The sequence below is a fragment of the Neltuma alba genome, unplaced genomic scaffold (assembly GCF_004799145.2).
Source record: "Neltuma alba isolate B1F8T4 unplaced genomic scaffold, ASM479914v2 tig00000684_pilon, whole genome shotgun sequence".
Lineage (NCBI taxonomy): Eukaryota > Viridiplantae > Streptophyta > Magnoliopsida > Fabales > Fabaceae > Neltuma > Neltuma alba.
This window is the reverse complement of record NW_021632146.1, coordinates 52,500-65,894: the sequence shown is the minus strand read 5'-3', so window position 1 is coordinate 65,894 and position 13,395 is coordinate 52,500. Positions and strand designations below refer to the sequence as shown.

Below are 13,395 nucleotides of genomic sequence, written 5' to 3'. Positions count from 1 at the left end.
AAAATTTCAAAGATGGCATCTCAACCAATAACTATCACATGTCATTAAACTAAATTGCGAACCTAAGTCAAACATGGCCGAAGGATCCAACTAAACTGATTCATGATCAAGGAATATACCTTCGAATTCATCATATGAAATCTGAGTACAAAAACAATACAATTTCAATACAAGATCATAGTCAAGAGTACAATCGGACTATCAACCATGAAATTAAAATCGAAGATAAACTCCCTTGTTGGCGCACTGGCTTCAATCCAATTATATCTCTTAGGAAGGAAGGGAGGCTCAGCTGCTCATAGATGTGGAACAAGCCCCACTGAATGAAGAAGATGAGTCAACCATGGCTGCTTCATTGTACGGAGAACATGGGGATGATGATAGAGTGATCAATGGTGGTGATGAGATCTAGCAGTAGGGAAAGTGATGGTAAAGGAAAGATGGATGAGAAATCGAGAAAAGAATGGGATTGGTGGTGATGAGAGGGAAAGTGAAGAGAGTGACAGTAGGTGAAATCGAGAGAGCGTATGAGATGAGAGGCAGAGAGTTCTAGATGACTATGGTTATCGATTGAGTGACCAAAAGATGAAGCCTGCAAAACACTCAATGTAAACCAAAGATTAAGAACTTGTTTGGTACAATCCCATTACATGGTTGCAATTGTTGTGTATGTAAAGGGGTGTGTCAAAAGTGAAGTCCCACATTGCCTAAGAGAGAGGGAACTCAAGTGTATAAATACTATCACACATTATTGGGCTAGTGAATGGGCTAGAGGAGAAGGAGGGTCTCACGCACACAACAACAGTCCACCAGGAGGGAAACGCAGTTGAAAACTGGCGATTCCCCCTTGCACGCGAATTAGAACAGTACCGGGCACCTTTTGTAAATCACTTTTGCAAAATTAAATTATAAAATGGTGTTAAGAGAGCTTATCAGAAAATCCTTCTTTTGACTGTTTATTTTTGTAACAGCCGAAGGTTACTGAATGTTGGGAGTTTTCAAACCGTGATTAATCCTCCATTAATTCTTAAACCGTTTCTCATGGATTAATGTCTGGTAACGTCTAAAATTTATTTCTTAAATGTACCCAACGTTCATAACCGACGGTATAATTACAGATTAATGTAGTAACATATGAAACTGACAAGTTAATTGTGTTTATGATGGTACCCAACGGTTAGGTCCTTGAGGTCTATATAAAGCAGTCCAGGACAGTGTGTTCTGCACCTCGCTCTTGAGCTTTTGAGCATCTATTCCTCCTCTGCGTTTCTCCTCTTCCCTCTCTGTGTTTCTGTGGTGCTAGGTTATATTTTTCTGTTGTTCTGTCACCCTGTTTTCTACAAGAAGGGTTCGTTTAATCCTGGGGAGTGCCGCACTCACGTTTACCTACGGTGGAGGAATAACTCTTAAGGACAGTGTTTGGTGACACACCTCCAGTTTTCTCAACAGCAATGGTTATCATGATTGTATTATCAAAAAAGAAAGTGTTTGGTTGCTCTTTAGTATGAGAATAGGTTTTACCATAGTAATGATGATTATCAAAAAGTTGGTAATCCCCATACATACCCCCCTATGAATCCTTATTATCATCTATTGCACGTTTGAAAAAGTCCAATTCAACTTTTAGTCTCACTTGTCTTTTTTCCTATTATCATATTTCACTCACTACTCTCGTTGCCACCACCGCTGCCACAACCACCCCTATTGCCGCCGCCACAACTATCGCCACCATCACTACAACTGCTGTTGCTACCCCTGCAGTATTTACCACAACCATTGCCACTGTCATCGCTGCTGCCACCACAAATATCACAACCATCGCAGCCATCACCTCCCCCCTGTCACCACTATCGCAAAAGCCAAAGCCTTCGTGCCCGGCAGCCACCACATTCACTGTCACCATCACCATCGCTGCTACAACCATCACAACTACCATCACTGATGTTACCACCACCCTCCAAGCAACCACCACATTCACCGCCGTCATCACCACTGCTACAACTATTACAACCACCATCGCTGCCACTATCACTGTCACCTCACCCAGAGAGATAGTGAATCTAGCAAAGAATGATTTTTATCAGATGAATTTGTATCCAACATTAGTTAACTTTCGAACTAGGGCGCTAATCAACATTGAGTTGTCCCAATATGTCAAAAACATTAAATGATAATTCCAAGAAGTAAAATTTTTTTTTATATTATATTAAAAATTTATAGAGAAGGATCACAAATATATGACATTTGAAACATATTACTAATTAAATTCATTATTACTTTATTTTGGATAAATAGCTACTAAAATTGTGTCACTTTTACCATATATGAAAAAAAATAATGTGTTTGAAAATTGTTTACCAAAAATATACGTGTTTAAAAGAAACAAGTTCAAATAAATATGTTTAGAAACCTTTAAATTCTGAAATTTAAAGAGGCCTCTGCATCTGGGGTCATTGCAGGTGAATTAGTGATCAGGTAACGTCTGTGTCCGGAAAAAATGACAAAGATGATATTTGTGGATTTCTCTTTGGTCTACTTTGGTTAAGAGGTGTTTGATTTACCTAAAAAAATACTTTTAAAATGTGTTTTTATGCAAATCAAAATAAAATTTCTTTTACTATTTATTTCGTATACTGTAAAATTATTTTTAACACCATAGTTTTATTTTTACCAAAAACACTTCTTAATTGTATATTGAGGGGTCATATTCATAGGATAATGAAAGGCCATCCCATTTATGTTCAGTCAAAACTCGGCCTTTGTGAGCCACCCTTCTCTCCATCTTTGTCTAACAATAGTCAACATTGGATGAAATGAATGAGTCGTCATTGTTATTGGGAATCAATGGCCAGTAGCTAATTCTGTTGAAATAATGAAAACAAATGTCTTACAGTTAAAATAGCTAACAATTATTTTCTGTCGCTTTTACCGTGAACCTTCAAATAAAATATTTTTTCCTGAAAAGTGGGGGAGACGATGGCCTATTTTTCTTTCATTATCACTGCATAAAAATTATAAAATCTATATTGATGTTTGTATGATTTGAGATTAAGATTTAAGTGGTTATAAATAAAATAAAAAGGATAAAAGTATATCCAGCATATAATTTTATTTTTCAGGTGAATCCAACACCCTGGTCCTTTTTTTATGATATTTTCAGCACCTTGATTTTTTTTTTTTTTTACATTAAGTATCCTAATATTATTTTTTAATGCATCTAATAATCTAAAAATTAAGGTCTTAAATGTAACTAAAAAAATAATATCGAAGTGTTAAATGCACTAGAAAAATAATATTAAAGTGTTGAATATACTATAAGAAAAATTAAAATATTAAATATATTTAAAAAGATAAAATAAAGATGCTAAATATATTTTTATATAAAAAATTCACTTGACAAGTGAAAGACAATGCTTTTAAGATAAGCCGAAGGGCAAATTGGGTGAGATGATCCACTTGAAATTGTTCGCAGCTCCATTTTTGTCACATGCATTGGTTGACCGTTCGCTGCTCCACATCCATTTTTGTCAATTTGTGGGATACGCGCGCACGTGCTTCCCAACATTTTTCCTTAAAATCAATGCCAGGCTAAAAATCAGTTTACGTCCATCTTATCATTGATATTATGGAAACCTGTGATTGATACAGAGCTTGCTTGGAGCTGTTATATTAAATACTCCTCCTGTCCTAAATATAAGACTTTTATAAGGGTCTTGTATTTAAGATCGGAGGAGTACTATCTATCTAAGTTGAAATAAAACTCGCCTTATGTGCTTATCTTATATATTATGTAAATCACAACAATTGAATTAAAAAAAGGACTGATCGACTGAATTGGACTGAAAACTAATCAAATGGTTACCTAGCCAATCAGGTCGATGGCAAAAACTCAATAGCAGAGTCGACTCAAGGTGACGTGGTGTAAGCCACTCAACCCAATCAGTTTGGTGGGTTAGCCCACTTGTATTTTTTTTTTATGTTTTTATTTTAAGTTGTTTTCATGTAAAAAAATTACTTCATTTTCTTTCTTTTTAGCTATTCATAATTCTTAGTTTAGTCATTAAAGGATTGTAGCTAGGACTATTTTGTTACTATAAATCTATTTGGACATTTTACTAGGATGAATATTTAGTAATTTTAGTAGTATAATATTATGATATCAATTTGTCAAGGGAATTATAGAGAAAATTAAAAAAAATATAAATATATGATTATTTTGTTAGTGATTCTACTTATTGAATTGACATTTAGTATTTTGGATGGTATGATGAGAATTTAAATTAATTTTTATATTTTTTTATTTCTCATCAGTTTAACTCTCGAATTGAACGTACTAATCCTTCTCTCTCTACCTAGACTAGTTTGGTTTTCAGAACCTTGATCACAACTGAAAACTACTTTTGAAGGGCCTTATCGCCATTTCAGACAAGCACATAGACATTTTGACTAATTAAAATGTATTTATATATTCTTTTTTCTTTTTATAGACTATTTATATATTCTTTTTGACTTTTATTGGACCGGTTAATGCTGGAGATGTCTCCGCATTATATGGGCAACATCCGTATTCATATTTGGTGTTGTTTCATGTTTTTGGGCAACAAATAGCGAGGACAATCCTAAGATCTTGTGCTTTTGGACTTTTGTAACACTGTGCTTCTGTCTTCCGTGTCTGGGCTTTAAGGAGTAAATAGTCGTATAGCATAGCGAACAAATTGTGAAGAGAAGAAAATTAAGGGCTCATTTAGTTTTTTTATTTTGAAAATAATTTTTTGTTTGTAAAAAAAAAAAGAATTATTTGATAATTTATTTTTAATTAGTTTTTTTAAAAAAAACCACAATACGTTTTCGGAAAAATAAAAAAATCACAACAATTTTTTGATTTTTTTTTGTATCTTATACTTTTTGTTTTGAAAAATTGGAGAAATATTCTTTTCGTCTCATCCATCGCTCGCCATGTATCAATGCTAGTGATGACCACTACTTGTTAAGTGTGTGTGTGTGTGTTTTTTTTTTTTTGCTTTAAATGTGATTTTTTTAAAGTAATTATCCAAACACTTTTTTTGGTCTCAAAATTTGTTTTAAAAAATTTATAAAATTGTTTTACGAACAAGAAAACAGGAAACATAAACAAACAAGCTCTAAATCTCCAGTTCTTATAGTTATAATGAGTTCTTACACCAATTTTTTTTTTTTAATTAATGCACTCCTTTTAGTTTAAGCCATTGGTGAGATTGATCCCCATCGTTAAACGATGCCAGAAGGACATTGACGGAGCAAACGATGTGAACATCACTGAGGCGCTCTCTATTCGAATATTTGGGTGGGAGCTGTGACACCCCATTCTCATCCTAACACTTCTCTCGGGCGGTCATCTTCCCATTCCCATTTCTCTGCTCCGTGCTAGCCACTTCTTCAGCAGAGCGATTGTACCACCATGCTTGGATTTGTTGAGTTCTTGTTACTACCTCAGTTTCTAATAATAAGACTTTGTTTATAAGTTATAAATGAGGTTTTATAATTAAAATTGAAGATAGTATTATAGCTGGCAAATAAGTCTCAAGTTATGCATTTTATTTTTACATGAAAATTCTTGCTCCTCTGGCTTGGATTAAGTCTGATGTTCTCATGAATTCTTCAAATTGTATTTTTTAGTGTTTCCATTTACTTTTTCCTCCCCTCTTTTGTTTGTATGAATTTCAATCTTTTTTGAGAAAAAAATAATTACATTCCTTTAAAGAATGATCATATATCAAACTTAATTATTGTGAAGACAGATAAAATGTGCTTGTAGAACCGAGTGCTGTGTGGATTGAAAAACCAATTTGTTTCCATTTATTAAGTATAATTAAAATGCTGCATTTAAACTTTAAGTAAGTACAAAAGGCACATCAAACATTAGGATTCCCAAGTTAGGCCTCTAGACACTTACATTTGGTAGGAGAGAAATGGAGGAGATGAGAGGAGAGGGAAAAATTAAGGGAGAATGCCAACTAAGTCAAGCCGAAGTATCTAAATTTAAATTTAGGTTTACACTTTTAACAAATTCCTAATTAATCCATAAGGCCTAATTAAGAATTTCTGAATGATTTGATTTATTTAATATTTCAAGTATTTAGTTATTATTATCATTTTAAAATTAAATTTTACAGAATGATTTGATTTATTTAGTTTTAGATAATAATTTAACCAATTAGATTTTTAAAAAATGGTTTAATTTGGACTTTAATAATGATTTGATTTATATTGTATGCGTTGATATTTTGAAACTATATATATATTTGATAATAAAGTATTTTTATACTTATATAACTTGTGATTCTATAATTTGAATTGGAGATTCATGAGTTTCAACAACAATGTTTCTCACATTAAAGTAAAATAATAGCTAGATTATAAAATTTAAAAGTAAAATTCCTATAAAGAAGAAAAACTTGATATTTTTGTTATGAAAGAAAAGCATACTTATAAAGCAAACTAATTGGTTATAGTGATGATGAAGTTTCAAAAGATTAATGATAGTATTAATTTATTGCACAATTTCACTATAGATAAAACTGTTAGATGTTGTTATTTTGTTAATGAATGTTTTAGATGTTCTTGGATGTTGATGGATATTTATATATGATGATATTTTGTATCTGTGATTTAATTTTATTCATATTTATGTCTTTTATTAATAATTTCATTGGTTTATTTTTATTTTTTTGATAAAAAATATGAAAAATAGCATACTTGCTGAGAAAGGGAGACGGATGTGCATCCTGTTCAGATGGCCTATACCAAACATGAGAATCTTTTCTTGCTTGTCTCCGGGCTCAAGATGTTGGATGCCATACTTGCTGAGAAAGTAGGAGACGAGCTGGGGATATGGGATAGGAGTTGATGGTGATTTCCCGAGGCAAAAATTTCTCATTTCACTATAAATCAATGCTCCTATGTTGATTTTGTCTCCTCTCACTATTCTAGCCAACAATATGTAGTCTTCTTGATTCAAGTGAGTGAAGCCTCAACCCTTATTTACCATGCATCTGGAGTAGATGTAGTGAATAACCCTGAAATAATCACACATCTCACTCGAACTGAAACACAATTGGCCAGGATACGTGCTGCTCTGCTTCAGAATTTTGTAAGCATCGATCGGAGTCATTTCTTTCTTAGGGTCATGTTTAAGTGTTCCCAATAAACAGTTGATGATATCAGGATCCAACTTAATGTCCTTTTTTCTTAGCTTAGAAGTCAGATAGCTTTTCATAATATTTCCATTTGAGTCAGTTGTCTCATTAATCTCCATATTGTTGTAGAAATGCCTCACAACTTCAGGTACAGCCCTAACTCGTGCTCTTAGTGGTATAGCTAAACCCAAAGATATTTGGGTAGTGGACTCAGGAGCAACTGATCACATCTCAGGCTACGGAGAAATTTTTTCTGATTTTTTTGCATTTTCTGAACATGAAACTGTTGAAGTAGCAAATGGACAGTATGCAAAAGTAAGAGGCTCAGGCATTGTGATCATATATGAAAACATAATCTTAAAAAGGGTTTTATATGTTCCAGAAATTCAGTGCAATCTATTATCTGTACAGCAAGTGGCAACTCAATTAAACTGTCTTGTTATATTTGATAAACATGGCTGTGATTTTCAAGACTTGATTTTGGGGAAGATGATTGGAAGGCTAAAGTGTGGAATGGGCTCTACTATCTTCAAGGTTCATCAACATCACGTTCTCATGCTGTTCATTCTTCTATGACAAATAAAGATTTTATGTTGTGGCACTCTAGGTTAGGCCACCCTAGTCCTCACTATATGCAGTTTTTGTTTCCACAAATCAGTAATAAAACTATTTCAGATTTTCATTGTGATACTTGCCACCTTACTAAACAAGTGCGCAACTCCTATACTTCTCATCCTCATACACCAACACAACCCTTTGCATTAATACATAGTGATGTTTGGGGTCCATCAAAATTTGAAACTAACTCCAAAGCCAGATGGTTTGTAACTTTTATTGATGATCATACTCGGCTAACTTGGGTTTTTCTAATGCGACAAAAATCTGAGGTGTTTTCTGTTTTTAAAAAATTCCACGCCTTTATTAAAAATCAATTTCAGACCTCAATTAAGGTTCTTCACAGTGACAATGGAAAGGAATATTTAAATTCATCTTTTAAATTGTTTTTGGAGGAATGTGGCATACACCATCAGACTACTTGTGTTAAACAGAATGGTGTGTCTGAACGAAAAAATAGACACTTACTTGAAGTAGCTAGAGCTATTATGTTTGAAACACATGTGCCTAACAAATTTTAGGGGGATGCCGTGCTCACTTCTGCTTATTTAATAAATCGTATGCCCTCAAAAATTTTGCAATTTGCTACTCCTCTTCAAAAATTTTGTGAAGTTTATCCTAATTCTCATCTCCATACTTCTATTCCTCAAAAGGTCTTTGGGTGTACAGCTTTTGTATACAATGAAGGGGGTGGGAAATTAGAGTCTCGGGCCATTAAAACAATTTTTCTGGGATATTCCTCAAATCAAAAAGGGTACAAATGTGTCTGTCCTGTCACAAATAAAGTTTTTGTCACTATGAATGTTAAATTTATAGAAAATCAGTCCTATTATCCCAAACCCACCATTCAGGGGGAGAGAGTTCAAAGTGAATGGTTAGTTTGTGAGAATGATCATCAATCTAAATCTGGAAACAATATCGGTGGATCCCAAATGTCACCAACTGTCCCTGGTATTCCCTACTCTCCACATAGCCTACTTCCTAGAACTCAACAACCTGAACATCATACTTCTGCTGCTGAAAATAGTCCTAAATCACCTAAAAATTCTTCATACAGATCTGAGTTTCAAGACACAAACCCATTTGAAACCCTTTCTAAACCTGCCATGGCCGAGACTAGGGAAGAGGAACCTAATACTACAACAGAACAGCAACAAAGTGGAGAAGAACCCATTCCCACACCTACGCCAAACCATGACTCAGCTCCTGAGGCAAGTCTTGAGGATCTCCACTGGCCAATTGCCCTAAGGAAGGGAAAAAGAAGTTGCACACAGCATCCTATTGCTAGGTATGTCTCATACAAGAAACTGTTTCCTTGTTTGAAAACCTTTGTTGCAAATGTTGAAAGAGAGACTATACCCAAAAGTTTCAAGGAAGCTGTAGTTGACCCTAAATGGAGACAAGCCATAGAAGAAGAACTAAGAGCCTTGCATAAAAATAGAACCTGGAAGATTGTTGATCTACCAAAAAGAAAATCAGTTGTGAGCAGTAAGTGGGTGTTTACTATAAAATATAACCCCGATGGGAGTGTGAACAAGTATAAAGCCAGATTAGTTGCTCGAGGCTTCACTCAAACCTATGGCATAGACTACCAAGAGACTTTTGCCCCTGTAGCTAAACTTAACACAATAAAGGTTCTTCTATCTTTGGCTGCTAATCTAGATTGGCCCCTCTACCAACTAGATGTTAAAAATGCTTTCCTAAACGGAGATCTTGAAGAAGAAGTGTATATGGAGGTTCCTTTGGGAGTAAGAAATTCTGATAATTCTCATAAAGTCTGTAGACTTTACAAGTCCTTGTATGGGTTAAAGCAATCACCTAGGCCTTGGTTTGAATGCTTCACCAAAGCAGTCAAGACTTGGGGTTATAAGCAATGTCAGGCTGATCATACATTGTTTGTTAAACATCATGGAGGTAAAATCACTACCCTTATTGTTTATGTTGATGATATTGTATTGACCGGTAATGATGCAGAAGAGATTACTAGGCTCAAGGAAAATTTGGCAGCCAAATTTGAAATCAAAGATCTTGGAACACTGAGGTATTTTTTGGGTATGGAAGTAGCACGCACACAAAAAGGGATAAGTGTATCTCAACGAAAGTACACTTTAGACCTGTTAAAGGAGACAGGAATGTTGGGGGCAAGGCCAGCCAACACACCAATGGAGCTCAATCAAAAATTAATTATCAGACCTGATGGTACATCTGTGAACAAAGAAAGATATCAGAAACTGGTAGGGAAGCTCATTCATTTGTCTCACACTAGGCCTGATATATGTTTCCCAGTAAGTGTGGTTAGTCAATTCTCAAGTAATCCTCAGAAGGAGCATATGACAGCGGTCTACAGGATTCTAAGATACTTAAAGAAAACTCCAGGGCAAGGCTTATTCTTTGCAAAAAGAGACACAAGAGGCATTGAGCTATTTACTGATGTTGACTGGGGGGTTCAAAGACTGATAGGCGGTCTACTACAGGCTACTGCACATATGTAATGGGAAATTTGGTAACATGGAGAAGTAAGAAACAACCAGTGGTCTCTCGAAGCTCTGCTGAATCTGAATATAGAGCTTTAGCTCTAGGAATCTGTGAAGGTATATGGCTGGTTAGGCTCTTAAAAGAGCTCAAGATTAACGTGGGAGGACCAATTAGAGTAAGATAACATCTCAGCAATCAAAATTGCAAATAATCCTATACATCATGATCGTACAAAGCATGTGGAGATTGATCGACATTTCATCAAGGAAAAATTAGATGCAAAGGTAATTGACCTATCATACATTCCCTCAGGAAGACAAGTGGCAGATGTCATGACAAAGTCTCTCACACAAGAAAAGTTTGACGGTTTCATAAACAAGCTAGGAATGATCAATATCTATTCCCTAGCTTGAGGGGGAGTGTTGGTAATGGGCCTGCCGTCATCATATGGGCTCTTCCCATGTGTTAACCTAGTTTTCCTATTTAAGAATATAGTGATTATTTCCTAGGATCATATCTGCATTTATTATGTATTATTTCAGTTTATGTATCCCATGATTCTAGGAGGATTTATTACGTATTATTTCAGTTTATATATCCCATGATTCTAGGAGGATTTTAGGGGATTAGATCTGATTACATCTCTTCTACTCCTCTATATATACATGTAATCGCTATCTCATGAATAATTATTAGAGCTGCTTTCTCTCAAAATCTCACAAGGACTATAAGACATATTGAGACTCAACCACTTCGCATAATGTTTCATTGGATCGATGAGGTCCAACTTAGTTTTCTCATTGTTCTTCAAGTCTATTAGGTCCAAATAAACTACTGGGCAAAATTCTCTATGAGCAAATTCAGACTTATACTTTCCCGCGTCAATCCCCTCATCTAAGTTTCCTTCTAGCAATTGTCTACCGAGAATATTAGAAGCTCTTGAGGTACTGGAAGGATTACCTTGAGGAGCAGGAGTAGATTGAAAGGTTTCTTGATTCTTCTTTTGCCTCTTTTCTCTAGTTTGACCACCGCTTTGAATGTCCTTGTCTGTGGGGGTCTCTGATCCTTCAGGGGACTGTACGAATCTATTTAAATAATTTATACCTAAAAAACACGCATTCAGTTTAGTTTTTATTGGTTTGATTTTTAGTTTTATAAGAAGAGTTTGAATACTTTATAAGATTAGTTTAATAAGATTAGTATCAGAATAATGTTTTTGGATGAAAATTATTGGTGAAAAACAGGGCAGGAGGTAGCGCATGCGGTAACTTCTGTACCGCATGTGCTATTTGCACAAACTGGCACTCCCAGAGTGAAGGTTGATGTCGTGTAGTGCATGCGGTGGCTTTAAATTTTCGATTTATTTTCTAGCGAATATAAATTTATCCCATTTTGGAAATATTGCGAGGGAATCATTTTTATGGGAGAGGTTTAGTTTTGGATTTAAATAATTTATAGTTTTTTGAATCAATATTCATACTAGGACTAGAACAACAATTTCTTTTTACCGTTGAATTTTTTATAAGTTACTAATCCATTTAAATAATTTATACCTAAAAAACACGTATTGAGTTTAGTTTTTATTAGTTTAATTTTTAGTTTTATAAAAAGAGTTTGAATACTTTATAAGATTAGTGTTAGAATAATGTTTTTGAATTAAAAAATAGGGCAAGATGTAGCACATGCGGTAGCTTCTGTACCACATGTGCCTGAGAATAAGAAATTTTTTTTCTTTTTTTCTTTAGGCTAGGGAAGAAGGCCAAAAAGATACCGCATGCGGTACATTAAGGACCAATAACCAACTTTTTTTTTTGCCAGCGAAATATAAGATGCCCTAAAGATGGAGCGCATGCGGTAGCCCTGATATAGTGCATGCGCAACCCTGGTACCGCATACCGTACACTTGCATGAGCTAACAATATGAGCTTAAATTGTTATGTGAATATAACATGCCAGTGGAGTTACATGTGATGTAATACCGCATGTCGTACACTTGCGCAAACACCCTCTCCCGCTGGAAACATGTGGCACATAAGGTGATTTATTTTTTCAGTAAATATAAATTTATCCATACATGTTGCAAGGGAGTCAGTTTATCAGAGGATGACTGCGCATACGGTATCGTTAAATTCCATACAAAAAATTTATAATGACCAGAGTTAATTCTTTTGATAAGTATATTTGTTTCAGGTAAATATATAAAAACGTAACATGTTGGATTTATTTTTCCTGTAAATATAAATTTATCTGATTGCATTGATAATACAAAAGTCATTTATTTATCTGATTTCATTCATAATACAGAAGTCATGTATAAAAATTTTTTATTTTTAAATTTTTTTATAAGTTACTAATTTATTTAAATAATTTATTGCTAAAAAACACATATTGAGTTTTATTAGTTTAATTTTTAATTTTATAAAATTAGTATTAAAATAAAGTTTTTAAATCAATATAATAAATCAATATTAGGAAAAAAATTTTAAAAAAATAATTTTAATTGTTGTAGTTTTCAAAGATAATAATTTAAATTACTTTTAAAATAGTTATTTACAGGGGGGATTATAGAGGATTACATCACAAAAAAAGGTTTTTCTAAAAACCTACATGGCTGTCTTTTTTAGCCTGAAGTCTTTACTGGGCTAGACTTCGGGTTAATAGCAAACCCGGTCCAGTCTGCTCTACGCATACCCTTAATTATAACGATGAGCAACCTCATTATGTCCCATCTAAATTGGTTAACTAACTTCTACACAATGGCAATATATTATACTGTTGTTATTTTATGAGAGACGAAGTGCAACTCGAACAAAACAATTTGACCAAGTAAACCCTAATAAAATGACACCTATTTTAGTGCGTGAGCGGTTAGAGAGGAGGGAGATTAAAGAAAAGTTAAAGGAATGCTCAGAACTATGCTAAAAGAGGAATAGAGGTGAAGAGTTGTATGAGCAATTGGTAGTTAATGTGAAGAGAATGGCCTCGAGGATACGACTATTGAAGCGCTCAAGGCTAAGAATAGAAAACTAGACGGTGAGTTGAATATGTATAAGGAGAAATGCATGAATTTCAACACATAGATTTTGATGATGAAATTGAAAATGCAATTGTTAATGGGGAGCAAAAAAAC

The 13,395-nt window shown here is 34.2% G+C and overlaps 1 protein-coding gene across 1 annotated transcript; it reads right to left on the bottom strand.

The window, feature by feature from the left end:
• Nucleotides 1-1,651: 1,651 nt before the first annotated feature.
• On the bottom strand, nucleotides 1,652-2,017 carry LOC114744138 (uncharacterized). The gene has a single exon (XM_028932329.1). It carries the CDS (start codon nucleotides 2,015-2,017, stop codon nucleotides 1,652-1,654), a length of 366 nt encoding a protein of 121 aa, XP_028788162.1.
• Between the last annotated feature and the right edge of the window lie 11,378 nt (nucleotides 2,018-13,395).